At 40.6% G+C, this 21,802-nt stretch overlaps 2 protein-coding genes across 2 annotated transcripts; one reads left to right on the plus strand and one right to left on the minus strand.

Annotated features, from left to right (window-relative positions):
- Positions 1–1,611: 1,611 nt before the first annotated feature.
- nudc (nudC nuclear distribution protein) lies at positions 1,612–11,735 on the minus strand. The gene is made up of 9 exons (XM_088602881.1): positions 11,537–11,735; positions 10,217–10,294; positions 8,105–8,344; positions 7,418–7,498; positions 7,096–7,209; positions 6,041–6,235; positions 5,330–5,413; positions 4,935–5,053; positions 1,612–1,894 (listed from the first exon to the last, which is right to left on the minus strand). Exons 1-9 carry the CDS (start codon positions 11,609–11,611, stop codon positions 1,843–1,845), a joined length of 1,038 nt encoding a protein of 345 aa, XP_088459007.1. The 5' UTR covers positions 11,612–11,735; the 3' UTR covers positions 1,612–1,842.
- A 5,436-nt stretch (positions 11,736–17,171) lies between these two features.
- On the plus strand, positions 17,172–19,659 carry nr0b2a (nuclear receptor subfamily 0, group B, member 2a). The gene is made up of 2 exons (XM_088602883.1): positions 17,172–17,906; positions 18,818–19,659. The coding sequence occupies exons 1-2, from the start codon at positions 17,348–17,350 to the stop codon at positions 19,057–19,059; spliced, it is 801 nt and encodes a 266-aa protein (XP_088459009.1). The 5' UTR covers positions 17,172–17,347; the 3' UTR covers positions 19,060–19,659.
- Positions 19,660–21,802: the final 2,143 nt, after the last annotated feature.

The following is a 21,802-nucleotide window of genomic DNA, read 5'->3' on the forward strand; positions in this document are numbered from 1 at the left end:
TTTTGCAGACTCCAACAGGTTTTCATCCAGAATGGTCCTGTATTTGGCTGCATCCATCTTCCCCTCAATTTTAACCATCTTCCCTGTCCCTGCTGAAGAAAAGCAGGCCCAAACCATGATGCTGCCACCACCATGTTTGACAGTGGGGATGGTGTGTTGAGGGTGATGAGCTGTGTTGCTTTTACGCCAAACATATCGTTTTGCATTGTGGCCAAAAAGTTCGATTTTGGTTTCATCTGACCAGAGCACCTTCTTCCACATGTTTGGGGTGTCTCCCAGGTGGCTTGTGGCAAACTTTAGACGAGACTTTTTATGGATATCTTTGAGAAATGGCTTTCTTCTTACCACTCTTCCATAAAGGCCAGATTTGTGCAGTGTAAGACTGATTGTTGTCCTATGGACAGACTCTCCCACCTCAGCTGTAGTTCTCTGCAGTTCATCCAGAGTGATCATGGGCCTCTTGGCTGCATCTCTGATCAGTCTTCTCCTTGTCTGAGCTGAAAGTTTAGAGGGACGGCCAGGTCTTGGTAGATTTACAGTGGTCTGATACTCCTTCCATTTCAAGATGATCGCTTGCACAGTGCTCCTTGGGATGTTTGAAGCTTGGGAAATCTTTTTGTATCCAAATCCAGCTTTAAACTTCTCCACAACAGTATTACGGACCTGCCTGGTGTGTTCCTTGGTCTTCATGATGCTCTCTGCGCTTTCAACAGAACCTTGAGACTATCACAGAGCAGGTGCATTTATACAGAGACTTGATTACACACAGGTGGATTCTATTTATCACCATCAGTCATTTAGGACAACATTGGATCATTCAGAGATCCTCTCTGAACTTCTGGAGTGAGTTTGCTGCACTGAAAGTAAAGGGGCCGAATAATTTTGCACGCCCCACTTTTCACTTTTTTATTAGTTAAAAAAGTTTCAAAAATCCAATAGATTTCGTTCCACTTCACAATTGTGTCCCACTTGTTGGTGATTCTTCACATAAAATAAAAAAATTTATATCTTTATGTTTGAAGCCTGAAATGTGGCAAAAGGTTGAAAAGTTCAAGGGGGCCGAATACTTTCGCAAGGCACTGTATATTGAGTAGGGGGGTTTAGAAAGCCAGAACTGTATGAAAGCTGCTCTCTAAAGCAAAAGGAAACCTGCAGTAATTCATTTAGTGCTAAGCCAGACATAAATATAAAGCTATGGTCTAGAAAGGTCTACCTATTTGTTTAATTTTTGTTTATGGTCTGGGATTGCATAAGCCAAGATAAGGTTATACAGTTTTTAACACTGAAGTATACTATATGAATTTGCACTCTAATGACAGCTCCTTTTTACAATTTCTCCAAGTTAAAAATTGAGTAAAAAATTTCAAATAAAATATGGAAAATGACCCAAGGTCCTTGAGTTCCTTTTTGAGTAGGCTTGAAAACGCTGTGACACAATGTGACAGTCAACAACCCAGAGAAACTTCACCTGTTTCCCTGGCCTTCAACTTGCTTTTATGAGGCTACTTTTTTTTTGGTTTTACAGAAAGGGAAGTGATAAAAACAAGGCTACCTTGACAAAACCTCTGTTCCAACCACAAAACCGTGCAACAAAAATGAGATCATGTCAGCTACTGTTTGAAAACTTTATTAAAAAAATTGTCTCCATAACATCAAGTCAGCAATACGCAAATGGTGAACTGAGCAGCTGTGACACAGTGTGGGGCCAGTTAAATAGAGGTACAGAATGACCCACGGGGCAGTCTGCATAAAAGAAAAAAACCTGCTATTTGGATGCAATTTTCCTAGTGGGCTATTAACAACCATTGAAACCGCTTCCGAGAGATTCTCTCTGAGACGCGCTCAGCTGAACTTTGCCTTTGAGAAATCCATTTCTGGGTGCTGTGCCATGAACCTGCAAAGACAGACAATGGGAAAAAGTCAGATATTAAAAGCAGAGACACCTTTGACGGAGCATACCAGTAAAGCTCGCTTACGTCAATGACATCAGGTGTGTGTCTCATTAATTATTAATTGCTAAAAGGTAAAGGAACACACAGACGTATTCTGCAACAGAAATGCATTGATTAGCTAAAGTAAACTGGGGAGTTTGCACGTACACACCTAAAACAATCAAGAAAAATACAGTTTTTTTTCTCCTGTGATTAGAAAAATGCTTTAGGAAATATTTTGTTCACATTAAACAATGTTAATCATCCCCAACTAAATAAGTGACTGCTGGAACAGAAAGCTTACGCACTTAGTGTCCTCTAATACAGGAATAATTTAACAAAACCTTTTAACAATGAAAGTATGTACTGCCGAGCGAAAGTAAATCATACACAATGAGGTAATATTTTAGAGCACATATCCTACAAAATAAGCTATAGTCTCAAAACAGTTTCCTCAATGCTTGGATACACTATTTTAATTTTCTGAAAGGAGCAGATGTCTGTCAGTGCCATAGCAATAGATATTTGTTGGCACACCTGTTAGTAGATTCAGATCTAAGCTAATTATTATCCGTCTATGGGAAGCAAAATGACTGTTGGTTACATCTTTACATATTTATTACATTAAAAGAAATTTAATATATGGCAAATGTCAATCTTCTCATACAACAGTGATTCTCAAGATGAGATCTGATTACAACTTATCTGATCATCACAAGACACGAAAATTAACTGTTTTAGTTAAATTTGTTTTCTTCAGGTCTCCTTAAAGCATATCTATGTTTGTTTCATTCATTATAGTTTTCCACTGACATTTCATAATATCAGCTTTTCCCCATACTAAATACTTGGCAATTAATTTTAGTCATTATGTTCAATACAAAAAAAGTTACTAATTTGCTTGCATGAATCTGTGCCCATCTATTTCCTTTCTTTTGTGACTATTCTTCAAACAATGCAGCCACCAGTACATGAACTGTAGTGACACTTATGATGGAAAAGATCTTTCTAGGCTTGCAATACATTTTCTAAAGTGAACCTGCCTACAAAAGTCAGTCACGGACATAGGTTTACAGCTTTCCACAGATAAGCTGCTGCCATTCGTGTCTGTCTCAACCTGTCCTTACCTTGATAAATGCAGCCCTTATCAGACAAGTTATAGTTTTGTAAAATTTACTGGGGGGGGAATATAACAGCATTGCTTTCACAGTCAACCACCAACACTGAAGGTTAACAGGGTCCTTCGATAACCTTTAGTGCCTCCATAACTCCACACCTCTTCTTGCACCTGTGTGGGAATTACTGTATCTATTCTTTGTAATTTGATTTTTTGAACTTTAATTAAAACAATTAACATTGGTTAACATTTCTGCCTAGCATCCCTGGGGCCTTGGTTTCAATTCCTTGGTTTGTTCATGTGGGTTTCTGATGGGTGTTCTGGTTTCAAGTCCAGAGACATACTGGTTGGTTAACTGGCCTTTGGGGAACTGGCCCTGGTGTGAGTGTGTGCGTGCTTGTGTCTGCGTCTGCCCTGCAATGGACTGGCGTCCTGTCCAGGGTGTCCCCTGCTGTGCGCCCTTTGCTTGACAGAATAGCCTGTGGCTCCCCTGGGACCGTGAATTGGATAAAGCAGTTAGAAAATGGATGGATGGTGCTGTCCATTCAGGTTAGAATGGTGTGAGGGTAGTCCCAGTATATCCCCATCATACATGCAGCTATTTTACATCGTGATCTATTCTTATTTCAAAAGAGTACACTGGTGCAGTGGCACATCAGCACAAAATGTATCACGAGGACATTCAAATAATTCACCTTCAATTACTTTTGTATAATGCAGCCTTGGTTAAGATGTCGCAAATAAAATGTTTAGTTCATGGCGTTTTCCTTAAAGGCAGGATATTTTCACACAGCATTATGATTCTTAAATCCATCTATTTCCATCTGAGGCAGCTGAAAGGGAGTTGGTTTGACAGGACAGGCCACAGGTAGATAAGGATAAGAACTCTCAGACACCTTTTGTTCTCAAAATTGTAACCATCTTCACTTGAGAAAAAATGGAAATGAGTTAAAGTATTTATTTATAAAGAAAACAACATGGAAATGGCTGTTTTAGTTCAGAGAACCTGGAAACATGTTGAGGCCTGACTTGAGCCATGGGATTGCCTGACTGGGGGTACTTTTAGAAATAATAGGTTATCAAAGGTAATGAATTAAACAGTTCAGGATACAATCACTAAAAAGTGAAATGGGAGGAAAGCAGATGCAACAGTAACAAGGTGCACACAGTTTTTACAGACACGTGTCTAGAAAAATTAGACAAAAAGTTCAATCTAGCAAATGACAGTGAACTCCACATGTATGGTGAGTGAGTGGAAGCCAGTCTGGACCTAGCGTACACAGCTGTCAATAGTGCACAATCCTGATGAAGGTCAACTTCGGGCACTTGGTGAGCTTCCACTAGCTGGTACAGTAAACACATAATCACTTTATTGGAACAATATACCTTGTTAGCCTGACCTTGACTGCGTAACTGTAGGAACTACTGCCGAGCCTTAAAGGATATGATTTTATATATATATTTGGCCTTTACCCAGACCCGTAAAACTGTAAATGATCCAACGTCTAACAGCTACCAGGATTCAGTAGTTATAAAAACCAAACCATAAAATAAAACTAAAAACTTAATCACCAATCACGTTAGACATAAAATCTCTTTTCTCCTGTACATTCTGTGGAACCATCTGCTTGGGTGTAATATAAGCAGATCCAGATTGTTTCTGGAAATATGCGTTGCATAAAGACAGCATATAAAAATAAATCTTCAAACCATGATAAAAATGTATGTCTAGGTAAGCACATATTAAGAAAAATAATTAACCTTTCACAAATGAAAGAGTCAAGATTAGAGACAATAACTCAGGAAATTACCCAGTCACACTAGCTAAAGGGTCACCGGGCCCATGCACAATTTCCACATAGTTGCAGCAATGTAAGCAGACTTACTTTTTCAGGATGTCCTGTTTCTTCTGTTCGTCTGAGGTTGGCAGACCCATAGACTTCTGCCTCTGGTCATACATCATCTTCTCCACCATGCTGCGCGTCTCCCCATCTAGGTCAGACAGCTGTGCACAGTGACCGACAAAGGGATCTATATTATCAGAGGCATCACTTACGTTTTCATGCATTCACAGCTCCTATAAAATAATCTCATGGTGACTCAATGTGCCTGAATTTCGGATTAGAAACAGACAGAGGTCATGGTCATATCAGATTAGCCAACTGCATAGAGAAAAAAGGTCAAATCTGAAATTATGATAAAAGCAAATTAGGTTTTTTCCTACATTTGAATGCCTTATCATGCTCCTTAGTCAGAAGAAAAGCCCCCCTCCTCAGATTACCTTGGAATTCTCTGGACATATTTTTTTTGTGTTGAGTTCTGGGTCTGTTGTCACAATCTTGCTCCACCACTCCATTTTGTTAATCTGAAAGAGAAGACAGGGATTTGTGGCCACCTGGGTCTACTGTTGTCAGAACTGCAAAACTCAAAGCAATGAACACAAGGTAAAGGTGTTACGTTAAAACTGGTAAAAAAAACAGTTACGTTGCACACTCAACACTGTTTTAATAAACACTTAATGTAAGTAAATGGCACAAAACAGAAAACAAAAACCTTTAACATGCAGTGTTACTAAGAAAATGACAGTCACTGGGTAACATTTCAAAAAGGAAATGAGTGAAGGATTTCTGTTCTTCGTGTACGCAACACAGAACAGCGTATACAAGAGATTCTATCAGAAGTCATGAGAAACAAATCTGAAAGAATGTAGAAATCACAATTCAGAACTATACCTGTTATATATAACTATACCTGTATGTATGCACTAATACCTGTATACATACATACCAGTTTTATAAACCTGACATGCAGAGAGCAACACTACAGTCTGCAGATTATCACTGGAAGAGCAATTACAGTTCGGTCTACAGAGGATGAAGCATTCGACAAACTCTCTCTCTCACCTTTCAGAAGGCAGGCTTGTCAGCAATGAGATCGCGCTGTGGGGTGTGTGTGAGTGGAGGCTACCAGCGCTGCAGGTCTCGCTCCCTACCTTCTCCAGATGGACAGTGACAATCTTCCCGTCCTCGATGAGCCAGGAGCTCTCCTCCACCTTCACCTCATTGTACAAGTCTGCGTCAATCACCGGCGGATGCCCCTTCAGGCCCACCTTGAGGTGCCGCCTCTGGATGTCCACTACCAAATCCTTCCCCTTCAGGCGGAACTTAACATCAAATGGCACTAGGAGCTGGGGGTTAATAAAAGAGAGCATACATTGATAAAATGACGCTTATTTACAGCAGAAGGGAACAAGTAAAATGCATGAAAAGGGAGGCTGTTTGGCTAGATTAAAAAAAAAAACAGTTTATGCCATATATAACTTAGAGCCCAAGAATTTGGAAGACCTTCATTGACATCACCACCACTACTTTTATTATGATTATAAATAATGGCACAGTAATTTTTGCATATTTAGATCAGCTTTATTCATCAGCTCACAGACTATTCTATTACAATCCATAACTGTAGCATTGTCCCATGTATGATTATCTCATCAAATATCAGAAGCTATATAAGGCTTTGCCTACTCACTAATAGAACAGGAGAACTCCAAGAAAACCAAGCTTGGTGCTTTAAGTGAACAATTTTCAAACAATGCCCCAGTAAGCTGAAAGAGAACACCGTACTGTAGGCAAGAAAGCCTTGTGGATAATGTTTAATCAGGTTCCTGGCTCACATATCATTGAAGAGCCCAAGGCATTGTTAGAATGAGTAGGATTGTTAAATCAGAGTGACCTCCCTAAACTCTCCTCTTAACTGAATTAGAAAATCAATCATTCACTTTGCATAATAACTACCGTGTGACATCCAGATGGGTGCTGCCTGCACTTCACAGGAGGATTGAATGTGCCCATCCTATTTGTAACATGTTTTGAGATCCAGTGGAATGAAAATCACTATGTAAATTCAAGGAATTAAAAATCCAAAGCACCGGTAAGGTGCTTAGCTGCGTGGCATATTCGTACAAATGGTCTGCTGAGTTTTCCTCACGATGAAAGAGTGTGCAATATGCAAAGCAGGGCTCGATGCTTCAATACATCCACTCACATCCACTTCTGAAAGGGTCTGTGTCCACCTGTAGTTGGGCAGATCAGCTCCATTGCCAGAGTTAGGCTTCAGCTTTCCTTTGTCCTTCTCGTCTTCCTCGCCTTCTGAGTCAGACTGGAAAGAAGAAAAAAAAAGCATTTTCTTTATTATGAAAAAAACATTTGGATGAGCGACCCTTTTCACAGCTTCAGCATTCGCAATCATTCCTATCTTGTGCTTTCTTCCCAACCCTATCCTTAATTTAGTTTTATTTGACAATTTTAAACAAGTTAATTGAGGCTTAAGTATTACAAGACAGTCAAGGCACACTGACTGATCTTACCCCTTTGTCCTCCACTTTGTCAGATGAGTTCTCTGCGTCATTCTTGGGAGCACTTTCCTGCTTTTTTGCCTCTTCTTTTTTCTTGTAATGAGAAACAAGAGATGCCATTTATGAATGGACAGCACTGTGCTGGAAACAAAGAGAACAGAAGCTTGGATATACTGTACATGTGCTCACCCAGTGTGCTGGTTCAGCTCCATGAACCAGACAACACAAGTTCAAGCCTGGGTCACTAGCGGTCTCTGGGACTAATGTGCTAGTGTCACTAGCTGACCCTGACTGGAGGTTCCCTGAACAACATCACACAACTAGCAGAATGGTTAGGTATAAAATGAAAAACAAAAATGAATTCAGAGACGTTCACCCTTCATGAAGGGAAGAAGTGGGACGGCATATGTTTTAGGTCATCATCTAGACTGTGGGAGATTGTGGGAGTTTAAGCAAGAAATATTTTCTTAGTATGCATGCTTGATCTCTACTCCTGTACTGAATTACTTAAATTCAAACCATTTTGTAAAGATACACAGTAGGCATACAGAACTGAAGGGAATAAATGGATACCTGATGCATCTGCACACCCATCCAAGTGCTTTCTTGCACAAAAGTGTCTTACTGTTCGGTGTTATACCATCTTCTGTATCTGGCTCTGTGTGCACTGCCATCTTCCTGCAGATCAGGGTCATTCACCTGGTCGATCTCCGACTGCAGCTGTGCCGCCTCCTCGTCCGTCAGCTCCTTGATCTTTGGCTCGTTCTGTTCTCCGGTCTTCTTCTCCTTCTCCTTCTCCTTCTCCTCCTCCTCCTCCTCCTCTGCCAGCCTGGCAGCTCTCTCTGCCTTCTCCCGCCGCTCCTTCTCCTGCTTTGCGCGTTTTTCCCGCTGAGCCTTCTGCGCCAGCTGATTGTGATGTGCAAAGGCCTCCTTCACCAGCTAGCCGGGGGATGGGGAGGGGAGAGAGGAAGGGAACTTCGGTCAAGGCTTACTGTGTTTGCCAACTGAGGTCAGACATGGCCAAAAAGCGATGACAGTGATGCCCTTTATACTAACTATACTAACCCATGCAAAAACTGCATTTTTCTCATTTCAAATATACCCCAGCAAAGGTCCCAAGGTATAAATATAACAAGAAGCATTAAGATCACCATAAATTAATAGTTGAATGAACAGTATTTGTCGGATTTTAATACATTTCAGTAGAGATTTCGTGTGTTTCTGCGATGACTCACAAAATATATACAGTGCACTTTTGTGAAAAAATCGTAAACATTCAGCAATATGCTATTGCTTTTGCCGTGTTTTTCCTCTTATATGGAGAATCACGATGTCTCGGCTATCTTCTACTGAACATGGAGCCATGTTGTTTTAAGCTAACAGTTAGATCTGTACAGTAAGTATAAAAAAACAACTTTTTAGCATTAGTGACGTGTACAGAGGAGCAAATAATGCTCTAGGGAGAATCTGACAATGAGGCAGACAGACTTCCGTGGCAAATAACTTCTGGGGATTAGCTACTTCAACGCTTAATATTTACTACTCAATAGTTGTAACTAAACCTTTTGAATATTCATTAGAACATGTTAGAAATAACAGGGGGCTCCTCTAGTACATTTGGTACTTAGTAACTAATTGATCAACACATATTAAAGATAATTAGATTTCAAGGTTGATTTATTCTAACTCAAATTAGGCTGTATTGGCAATTAAATCTGTGAAACTTGTAGAAATCTAGTGGAAGTCAGAATAACGAGGAATACATTGTGCTCTTCAGAAAAAAAATCAGCAAAAAATGTAAAATGATTTATTACATTTGTTGTGAATTCATAATTATGTCTTATCACTAGTATCTATCAATAAAACTTCAATACAATAAAATGCTACTGGTTTCTGGCTGCTGAGGGAGAAACAGCTGTCTCAGATTCTGAACTACAATTGCAGAGTGCAGAAACAGAATTCCTACCCAGTAAGGTCAATTTATTGGGGTAAAAATATTTATTGGGGTATAACTGTATACCTGTTAAAATAACCCACTGTCTGATGCCTGATTTACAGATACAAGGCAACAGTTCAATGTGCAGCTCTCAGCAGATCCTGGAAAAACATGTTTTCATCCCTGAGCCTTCCCTTGCATCACAATGTCTGACCCCTGAAGTATTTTTTGGACACTTTCACACTGTGCAGTAACAGGAAGATATTGAGGTCAACAAACCAGACTTTGTACTACTTCAGCAGAGACAAACAAATGAGCTTGCCAACTGGGAGAAGCTATGAACTGCAAAACAGCAAGGACAGGAGCATGACCCTGTCCTGGACCTTCCATACAGAAGTGATTTTAAAAAATAGTAATAATAAGAAGGCCTGCATATTTATGAAGAGTCATATTTGGAAAAAAAAGCAGCATGTTAATTCATAATTACATTCATCATTAGTATCAAAAACCTACGAATGTTTTTGGATCATTCCAAATCCAAAAACATACTCTGATAATTCTAAAAGTCAATTGGAAGACTAAAAACCAGACTAATTCCACCTCTCTTCAGCTGCATTAACACAAGTGTGAAACAGGAGTGAAACAGATGACAGCCCACTGGCCTAACCCATCTTTGCTTTAAAACACTTTCTTGAAATTATCCTACAAGTAACTCAAATGAAACATAAAAGACTGTGTCCCAGATCCTGATTCTCCCCGAGATCTCAAGCATGTGACAAGAGATGAAGGCAAAGATGCAAGGGCAAGGACACCAGGACAGGAGTAATGTGATCACGTGCACAGGATCACCTGAATAAAAATCAGAAGATTATTACCTTCTCTGGTGCCCCTGGTTCCCCGCCTGTGAAAAAGTCTGTTTTGCGCCTCAGAAAGCTGAAGAATGTGTTCACCAGCTACAAAATATAGAACACAAATAATTAACCCATTATGGCATGATGGTATTTACAGTACATAAATTACACCGTTCAACTCTGCCATTGGAATTCAAGGTTTCAATCTACACTGGCTTTCACATCAACACCATTCACAGCATCCATCCTCATACAAAACCACAAACGAAACAAAAGTGATTTGACAGGTTCAAGACATCTGTGCTGGGAAGATAAATAATGGAAGGAGGTATTGCTCAAGTTAACACTGTGCTGCTATGCAACTCCTCCAGCATGCTTTCAGTTTTAAAATGCCAGACCAATTCCAAAAATCCCTTCTTCTTTTTAGATTAACTAAAAGTAACCTGCATATACATTTGTTAATTCAAGATATGAATGGTAACATGCATTCATGCATTTAAAATGAATGTATTTCACTAATCTAATACTATATATTAAGAGTTTAATGAGCTGAATAGCCCTTTCATTTGTAAGGTTTCTAACCTTTCTTGTGTAGTGCTATAAGATACCTTTTCAGTGTTAGTTTTGATCTTATTCATTGTATTTTAACGTGTGTGGTGTGAGGGCTGCAGATTGTGCTGCTAATGGCAGTTCTTTGTTTTACTGAGTGCGAACACAAATCGGCAAAGAGCAGGATTTTTTTAAATCAAGAACAAGGCCTGTAAGAAAAGATGAAGAAATGTCTTGCCTTTCCACACAACGCTATGAACCGACTTTATATATGGGCTTCAGAGCACTGCGCTAAACTTTTTATCCATCTCCCTGTATTGTTTTTTTTTTAGTTTTTTTTTAGAAACATTTAGTTTCAGCCCCTATTTCAGTGACAGGTAATATATTTATATGGTCGGAGATTAGGCTACATCAGAATATTAGGGAGTACGGATACAAAAGGCCAATAAATGGAAATGCTGATAACTTATGTTTGTCCAATTACGGGTGAAGATACACACGGGAAGGTTTATTTTCTCCTGTATTCTGTTTAATATTTTAAAGATAAAGAACATAGGTTACTTTCAAATAAATCCACTGAAACCCAGCGCAATAAAACGATTCCCAAGACTAATAAACCGTTTTACTTTACTTATTTACTCAAAGCTTTATAATAGCTTACGAAATTGCAGATAATGTTTGACCATACAGCAATTAGAGAAAGGGACTGCAACGGAAATTCTTTAAGCGTTTTTGAGAGCAGTTCCCCATCCCCCATAACAATGTAACATCCACGAGTTTGTTATTATGTATTACCTCCTGCACTCCACCGTCATGCTGTTGAGCCATAGCCAACAGCATACCGTCAAACCTCTCATCTTCTTCTGCCATGGCTTATCTAATAAATAAATTTTAATTTGAAGAACGTTTGTTACAGCAACAGTCGCAAACGCAATGAATGTCTTGTCACGCTCCCCGCAGCCCTGCAACCATTGACTTCCTGGAAACAAGCACCGCCTCCGTTACAACCAAAAAAAAAAGGAAAATCAACTCTCACCCAATCGAATGTTTTATTTATAACTGACAGGTCCTGTGAACCAATCAACTATCAGCAGTGTCGCCGAGAGGGCTGGTTCAGAGCGTTCCGACTGTTAAATCGCGCCGACTAGGAACAGAGTCGCGGTTAGAGTAAGGAATGTTCTGGAAGGTGAAAGAAAATGCATCACAGTGTTTGTGGCTCTAGGGGAAGTGTAGAGTGGCACCATTGTAATGCTATAATGTAAGCATTTAATGTAATAAATATGATATTATGCTACCTTTTCAAAGTATGTCTTGACTTTGGTTCGTTTTGACAAACGGTTTGCAGTATTATAAGATACCGCAAAATTAATAGTGAATTCACCGTCTTCGACTTCATGTCTTTAGCATAAGGAGATCTGCTTGCCAACATTTGCCAACAGCTAGTACAGTATTTTGCAGCATCTCCCCTCTTTTCCAATTATACTCTGTTAAATTGGAAATAAATTTAAATTAATCTAGCAGGTTGGAGTATGCATATCACGCTTCAAAATTCTAATAAGTAAAAAGAATATAATGAACTTTGAGAGATTTTAGACATTTTTTAAGGAATGTAGAAAACATACACAGGCCTATATAAAGTGTTGACTTTCTGTTTTTTTTATAAATTCAGTCAGTTGCTAAGTAGTCATTTATTTGGCTAACACTTACAGATTTTCACTCATCTGTATGGCTGGGTATGTTAGTGGAACAATACCGTAGAAACAACTTGCTCAAAGGAACATCAGCAGAGCCTCACCTGAGATTTGAACTCACAGCCTTGCAGTGGTTAAGTCCAGATTCCTGACCAGTCCTACCCTAAGAACAGGTGATCACATTTGAGAACAAATGACCATTTATAATGATGACCCATTTTAGAGGGCATTTATTGCAGTGTGCTGAGTGAAGTACCTTGCTCAAAGTTACAACAGCAACATCCAACCTGGAAGCAGTACCCATAACACTCTGGTTTACAGTCCAGAGCACTGCTACTCCATACTACTACCTGAATATTACATACAAGTTACTAAGTCATGGGTGGCACAGAGACTAGCATTGCTCTCTTGCAGTGTTGGAGCCCTGAATTCAATTCTGGGCCTGGAGTTCTTTCTGTGTGGAGTTTATTATGTGTTCTCCTGATGTTCTTATGAGTTTCCTCTCACAGTCCAAAAAACGTACTGGTAGGTAAACTGTAGGAAAACTGGCCCTGGTGTGAGTGTGTCTGTGTGTCTATCTTGTGATTGACTGCATCCTGTCCAGGGTGTATCCTGCCTTGAGCTCTTTAATTGCTGGGATAGACTCCTGCTCCCCCCTGTGATCCTCAACTGGAAGAAGTGGTTAGAAGATAGATGGAAGTTACTAAGTGATGCCCATTATCTTGATTTATTTGACTTTGAGTCATGTGAATGTTTGTCTTTCAGTATGTTGTTTCTGCTTGAAAATGCTGTTTCCAGTACTAAGAAACGTGCCTGGAAGCGATAAAGAAAGGTGAAGCAGCTTAAATATGAGGAATTGAGGTTGGTCAAATATGTTGACACACCTCGTCAATTATGGATGTGAATACTCTGTAGAAGCCCAGGAAATAATTGTTGTTGTTAACTATATTTTCTAATGGTTATGCAAGTTTTACTGAAATATGTCTTTTAATGTCTTGTAATACTGATTACATATTACATACTGTAAAACATATCTCTGATTACTCTCTGTCCTAAAAAATATTCATGGGAGAGGCATAATATATAGAGTATAGCTTGTTGTGGGACTGTAATTTAGCGATTCGATGATCTAGATGAAAGGAGGCTTGTCCTGTGAAGTTTGCAGTGCTGATGTTTTCAGTGCATTGTCCTGGCACTACTTACCAGTCAGCTGACAGTGAGACAGACCTGTTTATTCCGACGGTATGTTGCACAGTTTATCCAGTCAGTGTGCAGAGTCCTGTGATAACCTGGATGTCACTTGGTAAACAGGTCTGTGTGCTTTCTGCACTGAGGTTGGCTTCATTGATTTCTCCCACCTGTTTTGTATGAAGCACCGGTCAAAGTCCATGCTATATTTAGCACAAATCAGGCAGGCTTAAAGTTAGAAAGCATTCTGTTCAATTGCCTGCTTTCCACCAATGGACATTTGTGATATGTGCCCCCTAAAACTTCTTAATGTACCTGATAACATAGCCACATTAGCTTAAAATTATTATTCTAGGTAAAGGCATAAATAGAGTCACTACATCAGCAATAATATACTCACATTGAGTTAATAGAACTACCAAATAACTTCATATTTAATAAAATATAGAAAACAATTTTATGACAAGAGCCTCTCGTCTCCATCCAAGATGACTACTTCCCTATGCAGTAGCTGATTTTGTCACATATTGATATTCAATGCATTAATCTTCAAGATATCAGAGACGTATGCAACAAAAAACAATGGACCTAATGGTAAGCTACTGTGATGCATTCTGTAGTTGCCCACTTCATATTCTACTGTAAATGTACAGGTGTTTTTTCTTGATGACATGTTAGTTTATTCTGTCTTGGTAAAAGAAAGATATGCTGGTTAAGGTTGGAATGAAATCTGCACCAGATATATTGTACATATTAATAGCTGTAGTATTGGAGAGTTAGTTAATGCTCCTAAAAATAATATCATTGCGTTGTGACCAATGTCAGAAAAATAAATGTATTTTTGTTCCCCAAAAGTAAAAAGTGACTCTAAGAAACAATGACCGTGGTAATGAGTTCTTGTGCTTTTTTTTAATACGCTGTATTAAAAAATGTGCTGTATTTAATGTGCTGTAGTTGGACAACATCAGGATACAGAGAACAAAGTAATTACAGTAAAATCAATGTACACGAATGTTAGCAAGTGAATTTAAATATCCTTTTTTAAATGTTTTGGTTTTCAGAACAACATATCTGCATTTTCCCAGATGGAATGGAACACTGGTGAAAGGCCACTATGTTGCTGCAATTCCTGAGTTTTGTTCCTCCCCAATAAATCAATTGCCTTATCAGGAGAAGAGCTCTGTGCTAGGCACAACTGAGATTAAAAAAGGGATACTTTACTGCTTTGTCTCTGATTCAGAGCCTTCCTTCTGGGATGATGGCTGTTTGCATTAGCTCACTTTTATTGACTATACCATCAGGAAATGGTAATCTGATTATGAATGGCATTCAGTCAGGAATGCCCAGCAGGAGAATTGGCGCCAGGAGTTGTGCGTTAATCCACAGGTGCAGCATTGTTGGAAAACCAAGGGAGGGGACAAGAGAATAATTCTTTATTTCTGTTGGTCTCACTCTTCACCCACTGAACCTCCTAAAACGTTCCGAAGACAGCAATGGTTTTATGCCCAAAATGTGCATAATGTAACCGCATTAATAACTATGCTGAAAAGAGAAGAAAGAAAACACAACGTTTCGGCTGTGGAGCCTTCTTCGAGTGTCACACCCAAGGGAGGCTGCACAGTCGAAATGTTGTGTTTTCTTTCTTCTCTTTTCAGCGTGGAATAAACCTATCACTTGTTCCTTTGCAGCCTACGCATGGTGACGCAGCTGCCCACCTGAACTACTTCAATAACTGCTTCACACTCACCTTCCTCCCTGCAGTTTTTTTAATGGAGTTTTCATTTTTAAAATACAAAAGAAAAAGAATATACAAAAAGAAAGAAAGATCCCACACTAAGAGAAAATAGTAAGCAGGCCAATGTGCCATGTTTTTCAGACAAGCAAAATCATCTGAACGTGCTGTCTTAGTTCTTCAATTAGAAACAAGTAATCTGGCTGTAATCTAGTAACCTTACAGTACATCTTACAAAAAGCCCGTTTCTCTGAACAAAAATCTAACAGTGGTTCTTTCAAGTGAAACCCATTCACCAAGACGTTTCACACCAAGGATGAGATCTAAAATTCAACTGCCATGTAAGAATTGTGCTGTACTTCTCTTTCATTTTGAAAAAGACGCTCCGCTGGTTAGTACATCACACCAGTCAAGTGTGATTATTAATACAACACTCCTTAAAACTCCTTAGTGTATAAAGGTACGAGTTTTTAGAAAAACAAATTGCTTGGACTAGTTGAAACAGAATAATTCACCATTTATGAGTGTGAAAAAAGAAAATGTGAGGTCTCAGACTCAGTCAAGGGAAATGATGACGCAACCTTAATTTCTGCTGATTAGTTAAGCAGTTGAAAAATACAAATGACCTTCAGTTCAGTGTCTATTCCTGACCCAGATATAATATCTGCAAAATACAAGTCTATTAGTAATCAATGCCCTTTGTGGTTTGTATACTGGACTGCCTATACCAAGGTTCTGAACAGTTTATTTCACACATATATTGTACTGAATGTATTGATATATGCTGTTCACAGAATGACTTGCATTGAACAGGGATGGAGGTACAAGCTTATTTTAAATTTACAAAATTGCAGCAATGATTTTTATTTTTGGCCTTGCATATGGGCAGAAACAAGATGAATAAAAATAATGTATTTTATCAGATTAAAACGGGGGAGTTGTCAGTACCAAATATTATATAGTATAGCATTATTATTAACCTAATATAATTATTCTCATAACAAACTATATTTAGAATTTTCACTTCAGAATTTCCTGTTTTTCCTACAAAACACGTCGTTTGGTGTTCTATTATACAATTATAAATCCTTACAATTTCTTACATGTTGTTAAGCTTTCAGAAGTAATCCATCTATCCATTTCAGGGTGATTCTTTTTCCTATTGATTTTTCTGTAAATCGCGAATATCTTGCATTTTCAACAGTATCACTTATGCATTGTAGCTCTTCAAAACGTCTACCTATCCCCTTGGGTTGAAGTCAATGGACGTGACGTACTGAAGTCTCCTATTCTTGAAACCAAAATCTCTATCGCTCCGTATTTTATACTCGAAGGAAAACAGTTCCAGTTTTAAGTTCGTATTCAGCACCTTTTAAGGTTGCCGAAAAGGGGTTGAAATGAATAATTTCGCATCTGCGATAGGCGATATACTACTCAAGGACGCATCAGACAGCTCTTTACATGCGTAACATCTTAACTGTTTGTACTGGCTGGCTTCCAGCTCATTAGGTGTTAGCTGGCAGCGATAGTTGCCATATACTGTCTGCTTGATTACTCCCACAGTCCTTGGTAGCTTGGTACAGGCTGGGTTAATGGCTGAAGTAAATAAGATAAGTGACCTACTCCCAACCACCCCAACGTCGCCTTGTACCATCAACCCGCCGATCTTCATTGAGAAAACCTTATCTTCTCCACGTGGAGCGAACCTACCTGAGCCAAGCAGTCCAGGGTCATGTTGTTTTTCAGTGAGCAAATGTTATTCAGCTAGGGTCAAGGCTGGCTTGCTGTACCTTAGGGGGAAGCCTCTATAAATAGGTCTGGGAGAGCAGAGCTGGAGACAGGCGTACGCACGGCGGACAGAGCGTTCTGATCCAAAGCATTTAATCAGCTGCGCGGCCAAGTGGTACAGCGCGCAAGGGCGATTTACAGGCTACCTGCGTGTTCACCATACCAAATTCTTTTTAGCCTCGTTTAGTTGAAAATATTAAGTAAACGATGTCTTGCCTCGAAGAGCCCAGCGACAGATGCCAGTGTTCCGGCTTCAGTGTTCGGCAGTCCAACGCCATCCTTTACAATATTCTGAGCCGCAAGGACAGCGACCACCTCGCCCACAGCTACATCACGTCTCCGCACAGCTGCCACTGCGAGATGCGGCGGACTGTTGGCCTCAAGAACCCGGACGAGACGTGCCAGGTAGCTTCCGGCGTGCTGGTCAAAACGATCCACTTCATGAAGAACCTGCCTTCCTTCTACCAGCTCCCACTCAAGGACCAGCTGGCTCTGCTGCAGAGCGGCTGGGCGCCGCTGTTCATCCTGGGGCTGGCGCAGGAAGGGGTGGCCTTCGACGTGACGGACACGCCGGCCGCCAGTTTGCTGAAGAGAATCCTGCTCAAGGACCAGGACCAGGACCAAACCCGGCTGGAGCACTCGGACAGGGCGCAGCCCACGCTGGACGCCGTACAGAAGCTGAAGTCTTGCGTCAATAAGTTCTGGAGCCTGGATATGAGTCCAAAAGAATACGCCTATTTGAAAGGAGCGATTCTTTTTAACCCCGGTAAGTATACTAGCGAATTATTATCACCGTGCTTATTGATCTTCTTGTACCAACGGGTTAAATAAAGTAATAAGTGTCAATTCCCGAATAGTTTTCTCACATTATTGTTGGGAGATGGATTAGTTAGTAAGGAATCCACACTAAGTATTTTAATTGGAATGTATGAGTGGATGAATGTCCTGCTTATTAATGTCTTTTAACGGACAAAATAGCTTGTTGACATGGCTTAAGAAAAGGCTGTTTCGAAAATTATACATTGATGGACATTGGCCCAAATTTTCATCCTTCGTTTACTACTATAAATCTTCTGCCCAAAAGAGTCCCATTTCCCCCCCCAAAAAAAGGAAATTCTACCTAATTAGGTCTACAAGCCACATTCATTACTTGTCCACTGGGATAAAGTGCAGAATTAGCTAATTTCTCTTGAAGGGGGGAAAGTTAAAATAGGAAATAAAAAATGAGTATGGTAAAGTGGCATAGAATTACTTCGCAAGAATCGGACCAACGCGTTTGAAGTCGTTGTTTCCAAGCTGTCAAAAAGGCCACCGTTTCCTGAACACAATTCGTCAGGCAGCCCCCAGCGGGGAAAGTCTGTTATGAAGGGGTTTGTACCACATTTTCAAACTGCTGACACTGTGGGTATTACAGCACACGTCCGTAACGGGTGTTGGCATCATTTGCCATTACTTGCTCGCAAAAGGATAAACTACACATGTAAAACCTTCTGTTTCATACGTGTAGTAGTTAGGAGAAACACTTAATAGAGTTGATTGGTTTTCCCCGCTTCGGGAGAGAGATTAGTGCCTTCTCGGTGGTATCTAACCAGCACAGTTTTGCAACCCCATAATTCGAATTAAGGCTGACTGCGTGTAGACGTTTAAAAACGCCTTCAATTCGGTTATTTTTTTCAGATGTCCCGGGCTTGAAAGCGTCTCTGTTCATCGAGAGCATGCAGCAGGAGGCCCAGAGAGCTCTTCGCGAGGTGCTGCTCCCTCTCCACCCGGGAGACCGCGGCCGCTTCGCCCGCATCCTCCTCACCGCCTCCGCGCTCAAGACCATCACGCCGAGCCTCATCACCGAGCTCTTTTTCAGACCTGTCATCGGCCAGGCGGACCTCTTAGAACTACTCGCCGAAATGCTTTTCGCCAGATAAACGAGGATACAGGAGCTCAGGTTGCTTAAACTCAACAACACCCGTCGCGGAGCCGCTGATTTGAGGGGACAGTGTTACAGAGAGCTTGGTGCACTCTACCTGGGAACACGCACGTCATGTCCTGCTATTAAAACTGTCATGTTATGGTCTAAAACTTGGGCAAAAAGGTCCGCTAAAATCATGCGAAGTGAGCAAAGAGACATTCTCGCCTTGCGCGTTTCAAACGGCGACGATACGCAGAAAATCGTTTGAGAGGAACAGCCTGGCTGTATTACAGAGGGGATTCACTACTCGATCATTTCGGTGTGTGAATTTGGCGTATCTCTCATACGCTGTGCCAAGCTTTCGATGTTATGATTTAGATTTAGATCTTTCAGCTGAAAGGGCAAACCTGGTTTTGTTGGCTTAACAGAATCTTCTTGGAGAAAAACGTCACTTTATTGATCCGAATCACTATTTTATGTTTTTTTTTTAAAACTCCTTTAACACGTCTGTAAAAAAATTCCGTGTGCATGAGTGTATGTGAATAAATTATATATTTTTTAAAAAAGGTTTCTGTAACACGTCATGAAAAACGTGTTTAATAAAAATGTGTTGATACCCTTTTGTCTTTTTATAGCGGCAAAAAAAAGTGAACACGGCCGATTCAAAAGAGTCGGATTGGAGAACCATACAAAATCTGGACTAAAGCGAAATTTGAATGAGCCCGATAAGATGACTTGTCTGAACACACTCCGCGTCTACCTTTCAAGCAATCGCAACCTCTCTCTACCTGTCGAGGAATTCAATTTCGGCCGTGAACGGTCGTTTCGAATAAATCAAGGGTGGTGACGCGATTTCACACCCCGCCGTTCAGTATCCGGAAGGTTTTGGTTCAACAATGCCACCAAAACAGATGATTTCTTCAGAAATATCGCGGTATAGACTATTTCTGGCGAGTATGATTTGTACTGTTGACTTTGAGGGTGATGGGAGAGGCCCATTGCCAGAGACGGCTCTTGGGCAATACCACCGCAACCAAGCAAGGCGCGGGACTGGGCCCGTAGATACCGGTTCCTTGTGCTTGTCGCCTGGTGACAGGAAGTCCTCTGCCCCGTTGTTCCGCGCAGTAAAGCAGAGGTCAATGACACGCAGGTTAAGGAGCAGGTTCAGGTACGCTCCTTCTCCTCCCTCTGTAAGGCGGGCGTTTGTGTGCGATTCCTTGCCGTCACCGTCGGAGCTCCAAGTGGGGGGGGAGAAAAACAGAATGTAGAGCGGGATTTGAGCTGGGGAAGGACTTCTCCATCTCTTAGATAACATTCATCTGTCATGCGGTGTATCTGGGCAGCAAAGGAAGAAGTAAAAAGTTGAAAGACGAAACGCGGCGTTTGGGCTGTCGAGAATTCTTCAGGTGTGTGTGTGTGCGGGAGAGAGTTTTTAGAAATATGCGGGGAATTGAGTTTGACTCGTTCCCTCTGTAGCGTACACACGCTGACGCCACTGCCCATCGGCCCATCTGAGCAAAAAAAAAAAAACGTTACAGGGCCAGCGTAATTAATACATGATGGCTACGTCAGTGAAACAAGGTTTTATTGCCTCCAATAAAAAGGATATATTGCTAAGATCCGAGAGTCCAAGTAAACAACGGTAACCCTCCTCCGGACAGACGGGGCGGCGGTTCAATATGCGCTGCTCTCCCTTAAATCGTCATCAAATAACAATAAACCAATTTACACTTCAGTGCTATAGTAATATAGGCAGTTTGTTTTTATCAGTGCTCGATGCTGAATGCTCGATTCATACATGCATTTATAAGACCAAGGGTTGATTTCTGCAGCTCTTTACTCTATGGGCTCCCTCACACTCTCCTCAGTCAATTCCAATGTGTCCAACACCCTACAGCTGGACTCCCTCCCATGTCTCTGAACTGCTCCATGTTTACACGCTCTCCTGTAGGCTCGTCAGCTGAGGCCCGTCCTTTGATCACTGGATCGGGGACTAAATCTCGGACTTATGGTGACCGTGCTCTTCCACCGCCTCTTCCAGACAAACTAAGTCCTTGACACTTATTTGGCTGGTTTAAACTCACCTTTTCACTCGAGCCTATATCTTGTTTCATTGTTTTTAACTTTGTATTGTATCCCCCCACACACACACACAATGTACAGCGCCCTTGGGTTTGGAAAGGCGCATTTTAAAATAAAACACAAGAGAGAAAACGACGTTTCGGCTGTGAAACTTTCTTCAGGTGTGAGGTCTTACATCTGAAGAAGGCTTCACGGCCGAAACGTGTTTTCTCTCTTCTCTTTTCAGCATGGAATAAACCTATTACTTGTTCTTTTGCAGACTACGCATGCTGACACAGCTGCCCACCTGAACTACTTAGAAAATAAAAGTTGTTGTTGTTATCATTATAATCGCATGCGGTTATCTAAAAGCACGTTTTTCATATTGTCAACTATTCGAACGGAATGGAACATCATTCCGGATATTCTTCTCTTTGAATTTCTGCAAATGCGTTACATAACCAGATTATTCCCTTCCCCGTGATTTAAATCTTTTTTTCGATAGCGCCCCTTTAATAAAACCTCTTCAGTTAAAAAGAGGGAGAGCAGACTGCAGCACGTATCAGGACTAGTCATTTCTGTCCGACCGAAGAAACCCAATATTAAAGGGCATTAATATTGCATTTGCGCAATATTAAAGGGCAAATTGAACAGAACACTTTCTGTTCAATTTGCCCTTTAATATTACGCAAATGCAA

The sequence above is a fragment of the Lepisosteus platostomus genome, chromosome 13, assembly GCF_059453375.1.
Source record: "Lepisosteus platostomus isolate fLepPlt1 chromosome 13, fLepPlt1.hap1, whole genome shotgun sequence".
NCBI lineage: Eukaryota > Metazoa > Chordata > Actinopteri > Semionotiformes > Lepisosteidae > Lepisosteus > Lepisosteus platostomus.